We start from the raw sequence: 18,636 nt of genomic DNA on the forward strand, positions 1-18,636 counted from the left end.
GTCTTCAGTCAGTTTACTAAGCCATAAACATTTCTGGGAAATCATGCCTGTCAGAGAGAAAGTACATATCATGCTTTGTTACTGGGTTGAAGGGAGTTACCAAGGGAAGACTTTAGAGCTGTACAGAAGTGCAGGATTTTGGAGAAGGGTGCTCCTTTCCTGGTCAAAGGCTGATAGCAGATTCTGGTAGGCTGCAAGGTAGTGCTGCAGGATAGGGAGTGAGCCCCTTCTTGCAACTGGCCCCGTGGGAGGGGAGTCCTCTGTGGTAAACTGGCCTTGGGTGGAGGTTGCTTATTGTTGTTCTCTTAATGATGTCCAAAAACAGACAAGTATGACGCTTTATCTGAGCTCCCTTGCCACTTTACAATGTGGCTGTTTTTCTGAGCGTGAATCTCAGGTTATTTTTCTTCAAGTGACTTAAGTGGTGCCATCTCCTGCCCTTTGAACCACCTCATGATTCCCCAGCATTGTTATCAGCACAGTTGTTCAGGGGCCAGACAATGAACTGAGTCCCTGAAATGGGTCAGAATTAAACAATGCATATTGGGAGGGTTTTGGATATATTTGTGTGTGTAACTGAGACTGTTTGCATGATCTCAGCTTGCACAGACATCCATATGACAAGGAGGGGGCAGTGAACAGTGTGGGAGTCAGAATGAGCAGCCAAGGATAGGAACCAGTTAAGCCAGCCTTGCTGCTCAGGAAAGTGCTCCCAGCTGTGTTCCAGTTCACCCATTTTGGATGTTTCTGTTCTCTCTGCGTGATTTAACTCACTCTGTGTTTCAAGAGTTTCACCACTTGTACCAGCACAAAGTGAGTGAAGGATACACAGGCATGAGCAGCCAGGAGGCACCAAAAGAACTGCATTTAAAACTGTCTTAAAATGTTGGGCTTTACATTGGAGCTTTGCCACATCTACAGGAACAGAAACTTCCAGCACTGAGGAAGGATGTTTAGCTGGGGGGCTGACACGCTAAACCAGGGCACCAAGGTTTGCCAGCTCACCTTTTACTGAATAACTAAGACCAGATGTGTTATCAAGTCAAGAACCAGCTCATGCATTGGAAAGATGAGCCTCTGTTCTCTGAACAGAACTGTTTGTACCAGCTACACTCTATTTCTTCATTGTAACAGCCAAGGCTCCACTCTTTCTATAGTCGCATTTACTTAATGAGGACAGAGAGTCTCTGAGAGGTTATCTATTAATGTGAAGTATTTCCTTTTCATGTTGTCATCCCTGAAGTCACGTGGCACCTCCAATGCTGATGGTTTAAAACATCCCATTTGCTATACAGTTCAAGCTAACTTAACTCCATTTTCATTCACACTTCTAGGGTGGGGCACGGTTACAATAGATGTAACTGCTTAAATCAGTTGCAAGCAATAAAATCCAAAATGCCTATGTGCCAGTGTCCATTAATGGTTTCTGAACACAGTTGCTACAGCATAAAATGAAACACAATTATGTGGTGTTAACAGTATTACAAACATAGGCACTTGGGAAATAGTTACTGTGAAACAGAGGACATTTTGCAGAAGAAAAGGAACAAGAAAAGTTTTCTATCATTCTCTTTTTTGGAACATTTGGGTTAGCAAACAGTTAAATTTTAATTTGTCTAGAAAACCAGATAGCAGTTTTCTATTCCAATCCTTAGTCTATTTCTGCAAGACGTGGGAAGGCCTGGAACAGGCAAAGCAAGAGCACAAATCTGAAACTCCCACATCTCAAGTGAGACTATTTCAGAGTCATTAGCTCACTTGTTCTTACTAGAAATTCCATCTGGAAACTGCAAAGTCTTTCCCAGTGAAACTTTCAACAAAAGTTGTGGGTTTTCCCCCCTACCAAAAGAAACTTTAAGTAAAATGGCTAACCAGTTGGAATTAAGTATTTGAGTCTCTCTGAGTTAATTAACAACTTCCTCTTGTTGCTCCTTTAAAAAAGCAGAAAAATGGGTTTTTAGTCTGATGATAGAATAGTGACATAATTGTGAGCAAAAGTTAATTAGAATATGCATAAGAAGAAAAATGCAAATTAATTTGCAACAATCTTGCTGTTAGAAATGTTAGTTTTAAGGTTGCCAGATCACCTCAAAAGGCCCTTTTTTGCCTCAATCTATTTCTGAAAAGCATTAGGGGGACTGCCTGAATTGAATTTAATCTTTAAGGTTTGGGTATATATTAAAACACAGCATTAATTTTTTTTTTTTTTCTGAGTAGTCCTTCAGTTTTTCTATAGTTGCACCTGCATTTCCTGAAAAGACCTTTATAGGTAAAAGAGGAAAAAACCGTAAATCCTACCATACAAAACTGATTTTCATTAAAGAATATATATATATATATATATACTTGCAAGCTGGTCAGGGCAGGATGCTGATAACACCAAAGTGGCAGTTCGATCCCCGTATGGGCCACTCACTTAAGAGCTAAACCTAATGATCCCTCTGGGCCCCTTCCAACTCAGAACATCCTAAGATTCTGCGTGAAGTGATTCTGCTTTTGCACACTGTTGGGGGGATGCAGAGACAGACACCTACACAAAAGCTACAAGTACTATAAAATCTTTTCACGGTTTCTGGCGAATCCAAATCTATAAAATACAAGAGCAAGGATGTCCCTAGGTGACAGTAGGTGTTTCCTGTGCGGCAGCAGCTCCCTGGGCCGCGCTGTGCTGCTCCCGCCGGGCAGCCGCTGTCCCGGGCAGGCCGGGCCGGGGCCATCGCGCCCCGCTCGCTCAGGGCCCGGCACCACGGCGGGATCCCCGCGCACGGCGAGGCTCGGCCGCGGCCCCAGCGGCTGCTCCCGGGGCCAGGCGGCTCCCGACCGCTCCGGGCGAGTCAGGCACCCCGGGGAGCGGCGGCAAGGAGCGCCCGGCACCGCCACTGACACCGCCCCAGCGGGCGGGAGCGGCCCCGCTGCCCGGCGCGGCCGTGAACGTCGCCATCGTCATTCCGCGTCACTTCCGTGCCCGGCGCGGCCCAGGCCCGGAGCGCGGCGGCGGCGGCTCTATGGTGCGGCGGCGGGGGGGCGCGGGCCGGGGGGCGCCGGGCCGGCCTGTTCGGTGAGGGCAGCCGGACCCGCCTGCCGCGGGCTCGGGCGGCCCTGCCCTGCCGTGCCCTGCTCTGCCCTGCCAGAGGGCGCCGGGAGCGGCAGCGATGAGCGGCGCGGAGGGGAAGGAGGCGGCTGCCGCGGGTGACCCCGGGCGCTCGCTGGGTACGTGAGGGGAGCCCGGGCCGGGCGGGACGCGGGGAGAGCCGGGGAGAGGCGGGAGCCGCCGCCGGGCCCGGTCAGAGCGGGGCGCCCGCTGGGAGGCTCCGCCACAGCCGGGGTTACGGGCGGGCTCGCTCCCAGGGCAGGGGCCGCCTCCCACAGCGTTCTCCCCCGTGCGGGGACTGTGAAGGGTTTTACCTTCCACCAGAGGACAAAAATAATCATAGCGTGCCCCTACAAAACTTCCGGGCTGTGAAGTTCAGTTCTTGGAGTTGGGCATGGACTCTTCGTGTTTGGAGTGACAGGCGAAGACCTTTCATAGCCTGGCTTTCAGACTTTGAAAGCAAAGGTTGGGGGCTGTTAATGTTTAGGTACTCTTGATACATAGTTAGAACACTGATGTTGCCCATTTTTTTCTTCAGTAGACTGGAATACTCAATTTTTTTTTCTTAAGATATATATGAACAGTTATATTTCCCTCTTTCTATTCTGCTGCTGTTCACATCAAAGGGTTTACCAGGAAGCCTGTGATACAGGACTGAGAACAAGGAAGGAATAAAGAAGAGGAGGAAGACGAAAGTCAAGTTTAGTTGAAAAAGTGCAGAGAATTTTAATGTGATTTAATGCATTTCATTTTTTGAAAAGTAAAATATAGTTGCTCTAGGTGAAGCTTGAAGTGTGTGCTGACCTGTCACATTACATTCAGCCTTGCTGTTCTTTGGTGTAGGTCCCGGTGATGCATCTCCAGATGAAGGAGTTGTAGAAGATCTGCCTTTAATCGATGAGAAAGCTGTGGAGCAGCTGACTGAAGGATTGATTTCCCACTATCTGCCTGATCTTCAGCGATCAAAATCAGCACTGCAGGAACTTACGTAAGCAGATTTTTGGGACCAGCTTCATACTTGGTTTGCTGCTCTTTTCAGTATAATGTGCCAGCTCCCTTTAACTGGAATATAGTTTATCAGCATTTCTGTATCCTGACTCGAGCAGTCTGAATAATGCAGTGATCTGTGGGAGTAGCAGGGGGTGTGTAAGCTGCAGTGCAGCCTGTGAGCGCTATGGCTGAAGAATGTGTAACACTAGAAGAGTAAAATTCCCTAAGCCAGGCAGAAGACCTAGATTTCTTAAATGATTATTCACTTCTGTAGTGGAAAAGTGTGCTAAAAGCTGGATTGATTTTGGTAGGAGACATGCAGTTTGTATTCAGGGAAGCTTGTAGTGAGATATATTATTTATTGTTCAGTCTCTATACCATATTGCAAAACACTTGAAAAATACAAGTAGGCAGCTAAACAGATAAGAGTTCTTTGTACACTGATGTGCTGTTGGGAAGTGTGTATTGATACTGTTTTGATTAAAAGTCTATTTAAAGGGCTGGTTGAAAAGCAAATGTGGTGCTGTACTTTGGGTTTATGCATCTTTTTTTTGTTTTAGACAGAACCAAGTGGTACTGCTAGAAACATTAGAACAAGAAATTTCAAAATTCAAAGAGTGTAACTCCATTGTTGATATCAATGCTTTGGTAAGTATCACTAATGCCCTTTAAATTCTAGATTAGCATAGATTTTCTTGCTGAAGCATTCCTAGCAACTTGTGTCTTTTCCTTTTTCTTAATGACCTACAGAAGGAAAACCAGCTCAGATATTAGGGACAAACTGCTGGAGAGGGTGGGAAGCAGCATGTTTCCCTTAAACAGGAAGGGCAGTGGGAAGAGTGCAGGCTCAGGCAGGCAGGTGGCACTGGCTGTTCATAGCCAGCAGCCAAAGCAAATGTACACATTTTTTCAGTAGTATTGAGATTCCACCATGGGCTCTGTGCACCTCCCCAGACTAGCAGGAATGGTGCATGAAACACTTCTGTATGGTGCATAAAATTGTAATATTTTTGTTCTTTTTCATGAATCTTAACTCAGTAGATTACTGTGTGCAAGTGTTGAGATGTAGTAGTTTTCTATATTAATATATGTGATATGTAAATTTTATATATAAACTTGAACATGTTTGTTCCATTATCAAACTGTTCTGGTAATCACTGTTTTTGATTGCTGTTTTACTGTGTAACTTTAGAAAACAACTGTTCTAACTTGACAGTGAATGCTTTAACAGTTATGGTTTTTAAGTTTTCAGAAGCTAAACACTATCACAACAAGTTAGTGAATATTAGAAATGAAATGATGATGCTGCATGAGAAGACATCAAAGTTAAAAGTAAGTGGGATAAATATTTTTACTTTCCAATACAGATACTTATGTATTATTGACTTCTAACTTTTATTTTGGATGCATGCTGAAAATTCTGATTAAAATATCATTTTATCTTAAAATTATGTTTTCAGTAGCTCCAAGCCATGTATGTTTTTAACCTTTCACTTGCTCCTAGTGGTGCTCAAGCATCTTACACATCTGAACTACTCTTTCAGTGTAATCTTCATGTTTAGGTGGTGTAAGAATCCTCCCTTGTTCTGTTGCTTTAGTCCACTCCATTCCAAGCAGTTCTCTTTGGTGTTTCAGTTTCATTTCAATGGAAACTAGATTGTCACCAATGTAAGAATTTCTCCTTTTGTTTAATGTACCATGAACAGTGGCATAAGTTCACTGGTTTCATGCTCTATAGACCGCCTGGTTACATTCTGGCAAGATTAGTCAGTGTGTTCAACAAGAGAATTTTTTCTTGGAGGCAGTAAATTGCATGGTAAGAACCTTGTCAGGTATACCCAGAGGGTGACTTTTAGTGAGACTGAAGGGCTCCAGTTTGTGTTTTCCCAGTGTGGATCACAAACTTCCCATTTCTGAACAGTAAGCTAAAAGTGGGAGGGATGAAGCAAAAAGGAACAGTTTATGCTACATTCAGTCATAAAGAGGGTGTGTTGGAGAGAGGCACAATGGGAGGGATTTTGTTTGTTGCTTCAAATTAAATATATCTGTAAAACTTACAGTTATTTTCTTGTCTTTTCTGCTTAGAAAAGGGCACTTAAGCTGCAACAAAAGAGGCAGAAGGAAGAGTTGGAACGGGAGCAGCAACGTGAAAAGGAACTTGAAAGAGAGAAACAGTTAACAGCAAAACCTGCAAAGAGGACCTGAAAACAGAGCATGCAACAACTTGTCTGAATTAATGATTTCTACATTCACTGGAATTAAGGCAGACTTTGCTTAAATTGGGCTACAGCTGTTGCTAGCAACAGTCTACTCTCTGGTATTATAAATTCCAGAATGGTAATAATAGAGTTGGTAACATTCACATTTTTTAATTTCAGCCATTCAAGTTGCCTTCTTTTGTAATGCTATGCAGTTTGATATTATAATGTAAGTTAATTTTTATATATATGTATATAGGAGAACTAGGCATCACAGTTTTAAGTATCTATCCATTTTTGTTGTCGTCTGTTCTTTTGGTGTTCAGAATTCTGAGAGATTTGATGACTGGCACAAGTTTTTCAGACAAAATGCAGAGAACTTTTTAAAGTTCAGTTCTCATCACCAGACTTCAGCAGCTGCATTTTCACTGAAACTGCTTTGTTTCATGCAGTTGGGATCTGTCTTTGATCATAAATACTGATTGCTTGTGCAGCCTCAGTTTGATTCATCTCTAAAGAACTGCAGAAAATAGCAGTGTATTTTCTTAAAAGTTCACTTCATTGCAGAAATCTTTTTTTTTTTCTTTTTTGTCATCAAGTAACTTAAGAACAGCTTTAAGGTAACTTCTGAATAAGTTCCTAAGTTCCCAGCTGAAATGATTGGCAGGGGAGAAGCAGAACACTAAAGATTGTCATAATTGATGTGTGCACTATGCAAAGATTTATGAATTTGTGCTTTCACAAACATTTAAGTCAAACCAGGAAACTTTTGCTTCTCTAATGGTTTATTAGGAAGACTTGTGTGGTCTAAGCATATTTTTGTGGGATTAGAAGTTGTAATTTCTTTATCTTGTGTGACAAAATAAAACATAAACAAAACTAAACTTTTCCACTTCATGTGAAATTCAGCCACTTGTGGGAAAACTACTGCATTTAGTGTTTTTTCTTTAACAAATGAATCATTTGCACTTCAGGGCTATCTAAGAGATTTTTTTAAGAGTCCTCACCCAGAATGATGATTATATTAGTGTCTATTGATGAGAAATTTGGAATGGAGGTTGATACCCATTTCTCTGAATGTAATTCCTATCTTGCAGCACTTGGTGTGGACTCCCATTCAAATGAATGTACAAATTGTCTAGACTAGTGAAAGAGCTTTAAATTATTTGTTCCTACAGGCTAACAAACTAGTTATTTTATAACTGTGTTTCTTTTCAAGTATATCTGTGTTTCTTCTTAAGTAATAATGTAAATGATGTGTTTTGAAGTGAGATAAAGGGTAAGCTATGTAAAGTTTTCCTTAAAATATGTATAGGAATGTCTTACAGGAGCACAGTCAATTTTATTTTCCTTCTGTTTTAGATGACTCACACAGTGTGCACCTGCCTGGACTTTCTGTACTGTCATTTTCTGAACTCCTAATTTCCTGTTCTTAATATTTGTTATCTTCTTCTGTGAAAGACGTACTCTAACAAGTACCCAGGCATCATGCAAGGTAAACTGGGTTAATGTTTTGGGACAAGGAGAACAAACTGAAATGCTATTAGTGAAGCAGTATTAGATTTAAACTTTCCCCAGGTATTTTTCCCTGAAGTTGACTCATGGCTGTTAATTGCCAGTGGATTGTTGGCCTCTGCTGTGGTTTGTATGTATTTCTAAGAGAAATGTAAAGAATTTCCACAGTCCATTTTTTGGAGCAGAATGTACATAACTAAATGTTGTCTAAGTATTTTATTTTGTAATGTAATTTCACAATCAAATTCTGGGAATTAAAATCGTTCTCATTAAACTATAACATGAAAGTGGATGCCTCAGTATCCAAATCAGGATTGAATTCCTTTGATATTTCTTGATTTGTGTGCCCTCATAGAATCCAGTTTACTGTATCAAGTCATATTCTCTCTCTCTGTCAAGAACTGTGTGGTTTATTCCAAAGAACTGGTTTTGTGGGATTTTGTTTTCTTTTGTTTCAAAAAAATCGTTACTTTAATTAAAACTAGAGAATTCTAAGAAATTCATAGAAATTGATACTTTTGAAATTTGGTACATTTCAGCATTTGGGATAATTTCCAGTCAAAGGAGTAAAAGCTGACAGTGGTGCTTACTTGAGGAATCACATGCACATACATAAAAATGAGATTGATTAATTTTCCCATAAAAGCGTGTTAAGATCTGGGTTTTCTATGAATAAGGACCTAATTTTATTAAATGACATTTCTGTAATAAAGGGGGAAATTCATAAAAATGTATAGGATTAAGTTTGTTCCATTTACATAACTTCTATTAATGTGTTCTTAAATTACTTCAGTGAAAACTATAATTCATTATAGTTTGTTCTATAGGATGTTCTACCAAATACTCTTGTAAGTCTTAATGCATAAAAGTAAATGCTGCATTGGATGAAATTAACAATACTGACATGTAAAAATTTGTGCTTGCATCATCATGCACAGCTTGAGTGAGCAGTTCTGTTGCTGTGTGCACTCAGTCATGCTTGATTTTATAAAAAGTTCCTTATGGAGTAGATAAATGTGGTAGTCCAGGGTTAGGGTTAGGCAGTGTGTGCCCAGCCCTCACAGCAGCTCCCACCCTCTCATCCTGCCTGGACTTTGGAAAGGTTGAGGAAGTGCTTGCTCCCTACGGCTGCTGGAGGCCTCTGTGCTGCAGGTGAGGAGTTCCATCATGTTTGTTTTGTGAGTTTCTGAATTATGGAATTCATCTGAGTAATTTTTGAATTTAAACTGCAGGCTATATCTGTAAGCAGTCTATGGGGAAATATGCATGGGAGCTTAAAGAAAATACTGCAGTGTTTAAAGGCAGTCTTAAAAATACATATTTAAAAAAACAGGCCAACAATTTTCTCATGAAAGAGATGAGCATCAACCTCTTAGAACAAAAAATGTGCAAAAAAGGCTGCACTGTGATTATACAAAGGCAGCTGGAAACAGGAAGTTGAGAAACTCATAAAAATTATAAAATGGGCAGTTTGGGTGTTTTAAAGGATAGAACTATAAACCCTGGGGCTTTTTTCTCTTTAGAGAAGTCTCTGTATTAACAAAAGGTCTGATCTCTATGACATCCTTTAAAAAATACTGATTTGTGTCTTCTTTCAGTACATTTTCTGTCCAGTGAAACCCAGGAACTCTGGGTGTTAGCAGCTTTGAAAAGAGAGCCTTTGCCTATCACTGGGGGATGCACTCCATCAGAGCTCATTTATTATTAATTATTGATCTGATCTAAAGTGTTTTGGTGTTATTTTACTAAGCTTAATAATTTTGCTGGTTTTCTATGTCTATGGAAAAGTGCTCCTGGATTATAGTTTAGGGCTGGCGCCCTCAGGTAAGAGAAAGAGATATTGAAGTATCATTGCTCCCTCCATGAAAGTTCAGCTATTACAGTGTCCGTGTTCCCCCCATGGCCGGTACTGTATTAGCGGTGATTCTGCTGTCGGTAACGGCGGTGTGAGTGACCCGTCCCGTGCCGTGCCGTGTGTTCAGGTGGGACTGCGCTGCTGCCTGGGACGGAGGCCAATGCCGAATGCACGGCTGGGTTACCGGGGATTGGCAGGGGGCCAGGTTAGGACTGGAGTTTCAAAACTTTGGGAAGCACGGGGTTGGAGCTGCGGGTGCCACCGGTACCTGCCCCGAGCGGAACGCCCGGCTCGGCCGCTCGCGGGGGCTCCGCGACCACCACCGGCTGCGCCACCCGGCCCGGCCCGGCCCGGCCCTGCCCTTCCCGGCCGGACCGCGGCCTTTGCCCGCGGCTGGGCAGCACCCGGAGCCCCGAGCTCCGCCCCGCCGCTCCCGGCACCGGCGCCGATCGCACACGGCCGACGGCGCGGTCCGTGCCCGCCCTGCTCGGCGCAAGGAGCGGTGAGTGCGGAGCGGGGAGCGGGCCCGGGGGGTCCGGGCTGCCGTGACGGAGCGCGGGTGGCGGCTTGGGCCGAGGCGGGAGGCGGCGGGGGCCGTGCCGGTGGGCAGCCTGCGGGGAGCCTGCGGGCCGCAGCGGCCTCGCCCAGCGGGGAGCGGGTCGTGCCCCGGCCCCGGGGTCAGCGCCCTGCTCCCCTGCCGGGCCGGGTGCCCCCGCCTCGGGGCCGCTGTGACCGCGGCTGAGGGGCTCGCAGGAGCTGCCCTCCGAGCTCGCACACGTGCATGAGTGGAGTGCTTCCACTGCTGATCTGGGCTATCTGCTAAGGAACACTTGCAATGATCTGTACTTCTTGTCAGTAGGACTTCTCTAACTTTATTTGTTCCAACTTCCTTCAATAAACTGGTCCGGTAAAGTGGGCAGTCTGAGAAGCTTAGCATACGGTAGGTGCCCTGGAGAGGAAGAAATTGCAGTTGTGCTGAGCAAGAACTCTGCAGGAACTGCCGTGCTTGGGTGACGTGTTTGTTTAGGCTCTAGTTGAGATACTGAGGTACTGAGCAGTCCTGCTCAGGCTTAACTATGATTTCTTTAAAGTGCATTTTCTTCATTATTAAAAAGACTTAGTCTAAAAACATACAAATAGCCTTAGAGTGAAAGGGAAAAGAGATCTATAAATGGAAGTGCACGTTTTTAAATAGCTGCCTGCGCAGATGATAAACAGCCTTCTTAAGTTAAACTAACTTCCCGTGGATTTGGGTGTTTTGTTCTGAATGGGGAGGGGATGAAAAGAAAATGTTTGCATCATGTTTTGCATCTGCAAAACAAAATTATTAACATTTGTTTTACAGTGGATGCCTCTGAGATTTTTCCCTCTCTGTCCTAAATTGTAACTGTAAGGATTAATAACAGGGCATATATTATAAAGAATTCATGATACACAGACATGAGGGATGTCAAGATGGCACATAAAGGTGAAGAATGGGTTGCTGAACTACATCTAGTGTAGTGGAGAATTTTTGAAGCTGACATTGGCAGATTTTCTTGAAAATATTTTAGGTTTCAGGTGTAATTTTGAAATTCCAGTCTGTAAGTAACATAAATGAGTAAATAAATGAAAAAGCTGTAATTCTTGCCTGATGACTTGAAGAATTTATTATTATAATTTTTGCCTTGAAAACTAAACCAGGCATTTAAATAGATATAAATTCTGTCTCCTGTAATTGTTACTGGTGCCTTTCCTTATCTCCTAGCTTCCCACTTAATGAAAGATGTCAGCAGTTGGAGCAGTGTTCTCCTGCTCCTGTCTCCGTTCTGGTTTGTGGCTGCTGAAACCAGGAATGCAGCAGATGAGCTCCTTACACACAGCAGCCAGGTGTGCTGTCAGGGATTATTATGAAGTTCTTGTGTTGGGTGGAGGCGCTGGTGGCATCTCCATGAGTGCTCGCATGAAGAGGAGAGTGGGGGCAGAAAATGTGGCTGTTGTTGAGCCAAGTAAGGTGAGTGTCCCTCTGCTCTGAAGCACTGTAAAGAATAAGCATTTCACATGTGACCAGATGGGTCTGATTCTCATCCCTCTCCAGCCCTACAAGTTTTTAACTCTGGAAAGTAAGCCAACTAACCATCTTTCAAAAGATTACATATTACACTTTCTTTTTTGTGAGATTTGTGCATCCCTGCAGCTTTGTAATGGAAAAATCTTGGTTGTTTATACAGCTTCTTTTGTTAAGAATAGTACAATGTTTAGAGCACATTGCTCCCATTTGGAGTGATGTGCCTTTAAGTCCCTTTAAACAGTTTTGAAATGTCCATTTGAACTCTTGTTTCAGACTCATTACTATCAGCCCCTGTGGACCCTGGTTGGTGGTGGTGCAAAGCAGCTGGCAGCTTCTGCACGTCCCACGGAAAGTCTAATTCCTTCAGGTGTTGAGTGGATCAAATCTCGAGTTACAGCATTTAATCCAGATAAGAACTATGTCTGCCTGGAGAATGACATCAAGGTAATAATGAAAAAAAAAATTCTTTATGTTATGCCATGAGTTCTGTCCCTTTCCTGCAGATCCCCTTAGAACTGCCTATTGAGCAAGGCCTCCAGCATTTAGGAGGCTGGCAAATTCCAATTAGTCTTATATACTTGGTCCTAAAATCTTTTTCTAATAAAAACTATGGTAGATAACTAGGTTATAATAACATCAACTTAAAATACTATTATCATAAGCCTTTGCCCTGTTTATGGTGAACTGAAGAGAGAGAATATTTTTGCTCCAGATACCTGGGTCTGTGTATAACAGAGGCTGTGTGGGTAACTCATAATGCAGTTAGCATTTTAACTAGAATTTTTAGAGCCTAATTTATGCTACTGATGCTCCCTGTATCTCCTTCCTTGTGACTCTGTTGCTGTCAGGTAACTGAAATTTACTTTGATGTAATGCTTTGGTTTCTTTGTCTAAAATTCTTTTTATTCCTTACACAACAGGTATCTTACAAGTATCTGATAATTGCTCTTGGAATCAGTCTGCATTATGAAAAGGTATTTGTTTTACAGAATCATATATTTACTAGTTTTAATAGCATCATGTACATTCATAAAATAAATGGCTTTTCAGAACTGTTTATACTACAAGGTATTGAACACTATGAATTAAAAAGCTAGAAGACAGACTAATAACTTTATTCCTTTCACAAATCCCTGTGTAATAACCCAAATTACCCTTGGGAAAGCCTTTTATGACAACTTTGTGGCATCTCTGTAGCAATATCCGCAGATGGGGCAGTAAGCTAAATCCAGAGCTTTAAGGCAGCTGTAATAATGAGATAATAAGGTGTGCTGACTGGAATCTGAGGCATCTCTGATGTACACAGAATGAGGAAAACAGAGCAGTCAGTAGAATCTGACCTGCAGAATTAATTTGAGCTACCCTCACCTTTCTTAAAGGATGCACTTCAGAAGGAGCCAGCTGAGTTACCAGGCTTGTGTTTAAATAGGCCCTGGGGCCCTTCCCTTTGAAACGTTTCCTGTACACTGCACACAGTGACACTCTGAGGAAAGTGTTGGTGCAAGAATGACCACAGTGATATGTAGGAGGAGGAAAACACAAAGGCAAGATGTCTGAGCAATTTGACTCTTGTGGTTTTACCCTGACCTGAATATGATGTAGTACCTGACAATATATTTAAGCATGTTTGAAAAGCTTTCAAGATATATGTCAAGCAAGAGCTGGTCTCAGTTAGCTACAGTCACAAATAAGCTCTGGTGATTAGGTCAGTGGAATGAGGAGTTGCAGCATGTTCAGTGACCCTCCTCTCAGTCTTCATATCCATTGCTTCAGTACAAGCTGATAAAAATAAATTCAGTGTTCCATAGTAGAAGCCATGTAACACAGTTAATCACACTCTAATGCAAACTCATAGTAACTTTAAAACAAAAGTAGACTCTTGAAAAAGGGGGATGGTTTCTCTTCACCAGCAGTGTATTCTGGTGCAGTCTAGAAAGCCCCACACACATGACAGTGCATGTAACATGACTCCAAATTCTCACAGAATTTCTGCAATCCATTATGTTGAAATGGATACCACTTCCTTTCTCACAATCACATGCTCAGGTCACAGTAGGAGTATTAGGGAAATAATTACTGGATGGAGATTGGTTAAAACAAGATGATCCTAGGCAAATACAGGTATCTGCAACTGACTACAGAAAAGTTTTATTCACCTTATACATTTTCATAAGGCTTTTTTTTAACATTATTTTTATTTGTGATGATGGGGCAGTGACTTTATATATTCTTACTCTGAATTTCAGTCAACAAAAACTTGGGACTGGGTCTGCACTGAAGACTTAGGCTCAGATGTTGCAGACCAATTTCACTAAATGTACATCTACAAAATCATATACTAAATTCTAAAGGAAATAACTGTTTTATTGCTAGGCCTATTTTTAAAAATACCAAGTAGCAAGTAAGTATGGACTTTCCTATTGACAGAAACTTATGTAGTTATTTCTCAGTCTGTATTTAATACTTGTCAATGATGACAAAACTTTTGCCATCTGTACTTGAAACCTTGATTTCTCTTTTCCTAGATCAAAGGCTTGCCTGAAGGTTTTAAACACCCTAAAATAGGTTCCAATTATTCAGTCCAGACAGTAGAGAAAACATGGAGAGCTTTACAAGATTTTAACGAAGGAAATGCTATCTTCACTTTTCCAAATACTCCAGTGAAGTGTGCAGGGGCTCCTCAGAAGATTATGTATTTAGCAGATGCATACTTGAGAAAAGTAAGTCTTTTACCCTCTCTGCCAGTGCTTTTCCTCACAGTTGGAAGGAAGGCTTGTTCTAAGGGTTTCATATTATCTTTAAAACAAATATAAAAGACATGAGAGTGCTGTGACTCAGGATTATTGAAGTGACTGAGTTGGTTTTTCATTTTTAATGTGTAAGGAATGCAGGTACATGGATTGTACATAAATATTTAGCATATATTTAATACCAGAGAAACTTGTAGAATTCAGAAATTCAATTCAGAATTTCATGCTGAAATAATGGCTTCCCCTGCATCTGGTGAGTAGCAGATACAACTGTTCTCAGCCTAATTTATTACTATAAATGGTGCACCAAAAGAATACTGGCTGGAATTACATCATTCTTGTTACTTTAAGTACTTCATACCTGTTGCCATTTGTCTACTAGTCTGAAAAATGGCTATGCTTGCTCCTTGGGGTGCATTGTCTCAGCATCAGGAGGAGTCTTAGCCAGGCTGTTAAAGTGAGCTTAGTGGAAGCAAAAGACAACTTCAGCTTCATATGTGTTTAAGTTTCATGAGCTCCCTGGCTGGGTGAGTACCTGAATTATGCACAGAAGTGAAGATTTTTGAAAGCTTTTTAACACTAAACTGCTTCAAGAATTTAACCTGCATACAGCAGTTCCTCAGTGCTTTACAGCCACCTCTTCTCACGAGTTGTTTGTGTGAGATATCTTCAGTACCTCATGCTGAAAGAGTCTACCTTCTAACATGCTGTGAAATATTAAACATTCATTAATAATTGAACTGCATGAATAGTTCTATCAGCTCTTTAGTAGTGCAGCGCAGTTCTTTTGTCTCTTCTTGTCACAGTTTCTTAATAGAAAAGGCTAATTGGATCTCCTCCTGCAGACAGGAAAACGTTCCAAAGCAAACATCATATTCAACACCTCACTTGGTGTGATTTTTGGTGTTAAGAAATATGCTGATGCATTGCTTGAAATAATAAAGGACAAGAACATTGTTGTTAACTACAAGCGCAACCTCATCGAAGTTCGAGCAGACAAGCAAGAAGCTGTGTTTGAAAAGTTGGACATACCTGGAGAGACTGAAATTTTTCAGGTCAGGAGCTTTCAGACCCTTCATTTGGTTCTATTTCTTTTCCTTGTGTAGTGCAAAGTAACTTTTACATTGTTAGAACACAGTCTGCCTCATTGTGCATTGCTGTTCCCCCTGAGAGTACTATCTCTAACTTTAGCAGAATATTAAAAATTTTGAAACCAAGGTGGAGAGAAGAAAAAATGTCTCATAAATAATGCCTGGAGTCCTGTATGCCACGGGAATGTCTCAGGTGTGTATGGAGGAAGGCAAATTGCTTCCAAATGGAGTTGCTTGATAAGGTTCATGTTAAGTAAAGGACGCACTTGAAATTTGAGGGCAGATTTTCATTCTATATACTTGTGTTTAAAAAACCAAAACAAACACAAACCCAAGAAACCCTCTCTCCACACTCTGTTTATTGCCTTATACCAACAGGTATAACAGGTAGTTTGTTCTGATGAACTAACCATTGTCTTTTCTTTCTGTTCAGTATGAAATGCTTCATGTCACACCCCCAATGGGGCCACCTGCTGTACTCATCGACAGTCCTGTCTCTGATGCAAGTGGCTGGGTGGATGTGGATAAGGAGACTCTACAACATAAAAAATATCCTAATGTCTTTGGTATTGGAGACTGTACCAACCTTCCAACATCAAAAACTGCTGCAGCTGTAGGTAAAGTGGCATGTGTATGTTTGTGTGTGTAAGTGACCAGAGCGGAGTCAGTAAGCTTTTTGTTTAGTTTGCTATTCCTGAGGTCATGACTTCAATTTTGAGCTTTCCAAAAGACCAGAGGCTCCTGGGCCAACTAGCTACCTACAGATCATGTTGATGCCACTAACCCAACAATTCTGTTGTTCCAGATGCCTCACAGATTAACTAATTCTACTTTTTGTGTACATAGAATGTCACATAATGAATGACGTGTTCTTGTATTACATCATCATTCAGTAATGAACCATTCTGCTTTATCTTAGCTGCTCATGCATGTGCCACCTAACTGATAAGTCACTATCAAAAAGTCACATGTTCTGGCCTTGTAGTCACAGGTTCCACAAGTGTATGGTCTCACAACTGATAAAATGTAAATAAGAGTAGAAAAAACCCCAGGCTATACAGTATGTTGTTGATGTAATGAAAGGGTGGGGTACTTAACTTCAGTAAATGGGTCTACATTACAGCACTCAAAATGAAACACAACTTGAGTGTGCCAGAATGTCAGTGTTTGATAAGACTGAGCAAGTATAATTTATCATAGCAGAATGGGCATAGGCTAAAAATATCAGCTCAAGTTTCATTGAGCTTTAACATGTTCGAAATAGTGAGGCTAAAGCATTAGTCCTTTTTTTTTTTATCTGGGACAGTAAATTTACATGTAATTTCAATTGCAGCTGAATTGTCCAACAAAATGCCTGGCTAATACTGTTTGCTTTAGTAATGACAATTGTTGGCTGAAATAGTACATTTCTATTTCTTTCTTATTTAGCTGCACAGTCTGGAGTCCTTGATAAAACCATTTCTCTGGTAATGAAGAACAAGTTGCCAGTTAAAAAGGTACTTACAGTTCTTGTCTTAGGGAGAAATTCTCTTGAATGTTTTCTCCCTTATGCAGGAAGTCTTGCAAGCAGCTGAGTGCGTGAACCAAAGGCAGGGAAGGCTTTGCCTCTGCAGTTGTGCTAAATGGTTACTTGCTGCATGTCAGAGTAGTAATGGAATTGCACAGTACATCATACTGCCATTGAAAGTATTACCTCCTTGAAGCCCTGACTTCTGAGTTGAGAGAAGGTTAGAGGCTGATTAGTCAGGGTTTTCATCAGTGCAAGTGATTTACTTACACTGTTGAGGTAATACCTGCTCCAGAAAAACTCTTGCAAACTTGTTTCTCCTGCGTAGGATATGATCTTCTAAGGAGGTAAACTGAAGCTTCTGTACGACAGCAGTTAAGCCTAAATTATGTTCAAATTTGTCCTTGAGCCTTTACTTTTATTTTACACATGGCTTCCTTGGGGGCACAAACCTGAATATCCTGCAATTCTCTGGAAATTCTCACTGCAGTTCCCGTTGCCTTGTTGAAGCAAACACCAGCTCTCACCCAGATCTGCTGGTCACCAGTTCCACTGGTTACACTGACCAGCCATTAATGACATTATGCCCTGTTTTGTTCTAGGTTACATCTAATTTAAGCAATATTAAGCAGATCTACATTTGAAAGAGTGGCTTAATATTACGGGTAATAAACCAGAACAGGCTTAGCAGCTTTCCAGTTTTGCTGATATTTACACTGGAAATGCTGAAACCTCCTAGAAAGTTACTTTGGAATGTGAATGTTAACCATGGCCTTTAGGCTTTGGTCAGAATAATGAGCAGTGGGTATATTTCATTGCAGTATGATGGATACACATCCTGCCCACTAGTGACAGCCTACAACAAGGTGATTCTGGCAGAGTTTGACTACAATGGTCAGCCTTTGGAGACCTTTCCCATTGACCAGAGTAAGGAGAGAAGAACCATGTACCACATGAAAGCTGATATGATGCCTCTGCTCTATTGGAATGCACTACTTAAGTAAGTATTGAAAAAAACCCAATCAGGTATAGACACCTGTCCTGGTTTAGTTCCTTGCTGGAATACAAGCAAAGCACATCCTCAGTTGTGATCAGAGCAACACTCTGATGCTCATCTCTTCACAGTACAGTATCTTATAAGAAACAAACCTTTCCCCAGGCCCTACTTTGATAGTATGTGAAAGAACTTTCTCTGTTTCCAGGGGATACTGGGGAGGACCAGCTCCTGTCAGGAAGATGATGCATCTGAGCTTGAAGTAACTGCTGCTTCTCAGCATTGGTCAAAACCTTCCAAAGAAGTGGACTGGTTTCACATGGGATCAGTATATATCTTCCCTCTTGGAATACCTGGCAGACATTTTTTTAAATCAAGCTTTGGTCAATAATTTACTTTTCCTCCTACTATGGATTAAAGCCTTTTTAGTGCTCTTTCCATGCTCTTTTATGTCAACTGAGGCCTTAAACTACTTCTGTATTTGCACAGGAATCTGACCTTGCCTTACCTTATAGATTACTACAGGAATTGCTACAACAATAAATACTTTCAAAGCTATTCTGTATGCAAAATTTTCTTCCTGAACCTAAACTGA

The 18,636-nt window shown here is 41.6% G+C and overlaps 2 protein-coding genes across 2 annotated transcripts; both read left to right on the forward strand.

Annotated features, from left to right (window-relative positions):
- The first annotated feature begins 2,980 nt into the window (after positions 1–2,980).
- On the forward strand, positions 2,981–8,086 carry BLOC1S6 (biogenesis of lysosomal organelles complex 1 subunit 6). Its single transcript, XM_064722551.1, has 5 exons — positions 2,981–3,210; positions 3,935–4,079; positions 4,642–4,729; positions 5,327–5,413; positions 6,167–8,086. The coding sequence occupies exons 1-5, from the start codon at positions 3,153–3,155 to the stop codon at positions 6,284–6,286; spliced, it is 498 nt and encodes a 165-aa protein (XP_064578621.1). The 5' UTR covers positions 2,981–3,152; the 3' UTR covers positions 6,287–8,086.
- A 1,954-nt stretch (positions 8,087–10,040) lies between these two features.
- SQOR (sulfide quinone oxidoreductase) lies at positions 10,041–18,597 on the forward strand. Its single transcript, XM_064722533.1, has 10 exons — positions 10,041–10,151; positions 11,397–11,642; positions 11,973–12,143; positions 12,620–12,673; positions 14,225–14,419; positions 15,295–15,504; positions 15,974–16,157; positions 16,969–17,036; positions 17,869–18,047; positions 18,250–18,597. Exons 2-10 carry the CDS (start codon positions 11,415–11,417, stop codon positions 18,305–18,307), a joined length of 1,347 nt encoding a protein of 448 aa, XP_064578603.1. The 5' UTR covers positions 10,041–10,151; positions 11,397–11,414; the 3' UTR covers positions 18,308–18,597.
- The last annotated feature ends 39 nt before the right edge of the window (positions 18,598–18,636 follow it).

Source organism: Zonotrichia leucophrys, chromosome 10, assembly GCF_028769735.1.
Source record: "Zonotrichia leucophrys gambelii isolate GWCS_2022_RI chromosome 10, RI_Zleu_2.0, whole genome shotgun sequence".
NCBI classification, from domain to species: domain Eukaryota; kingdom Metazoa; phylum Chordata; class Aves; order Passeriformes; family Passerellidae; genus Zonotrichia; species Zonotrichia leucophrys.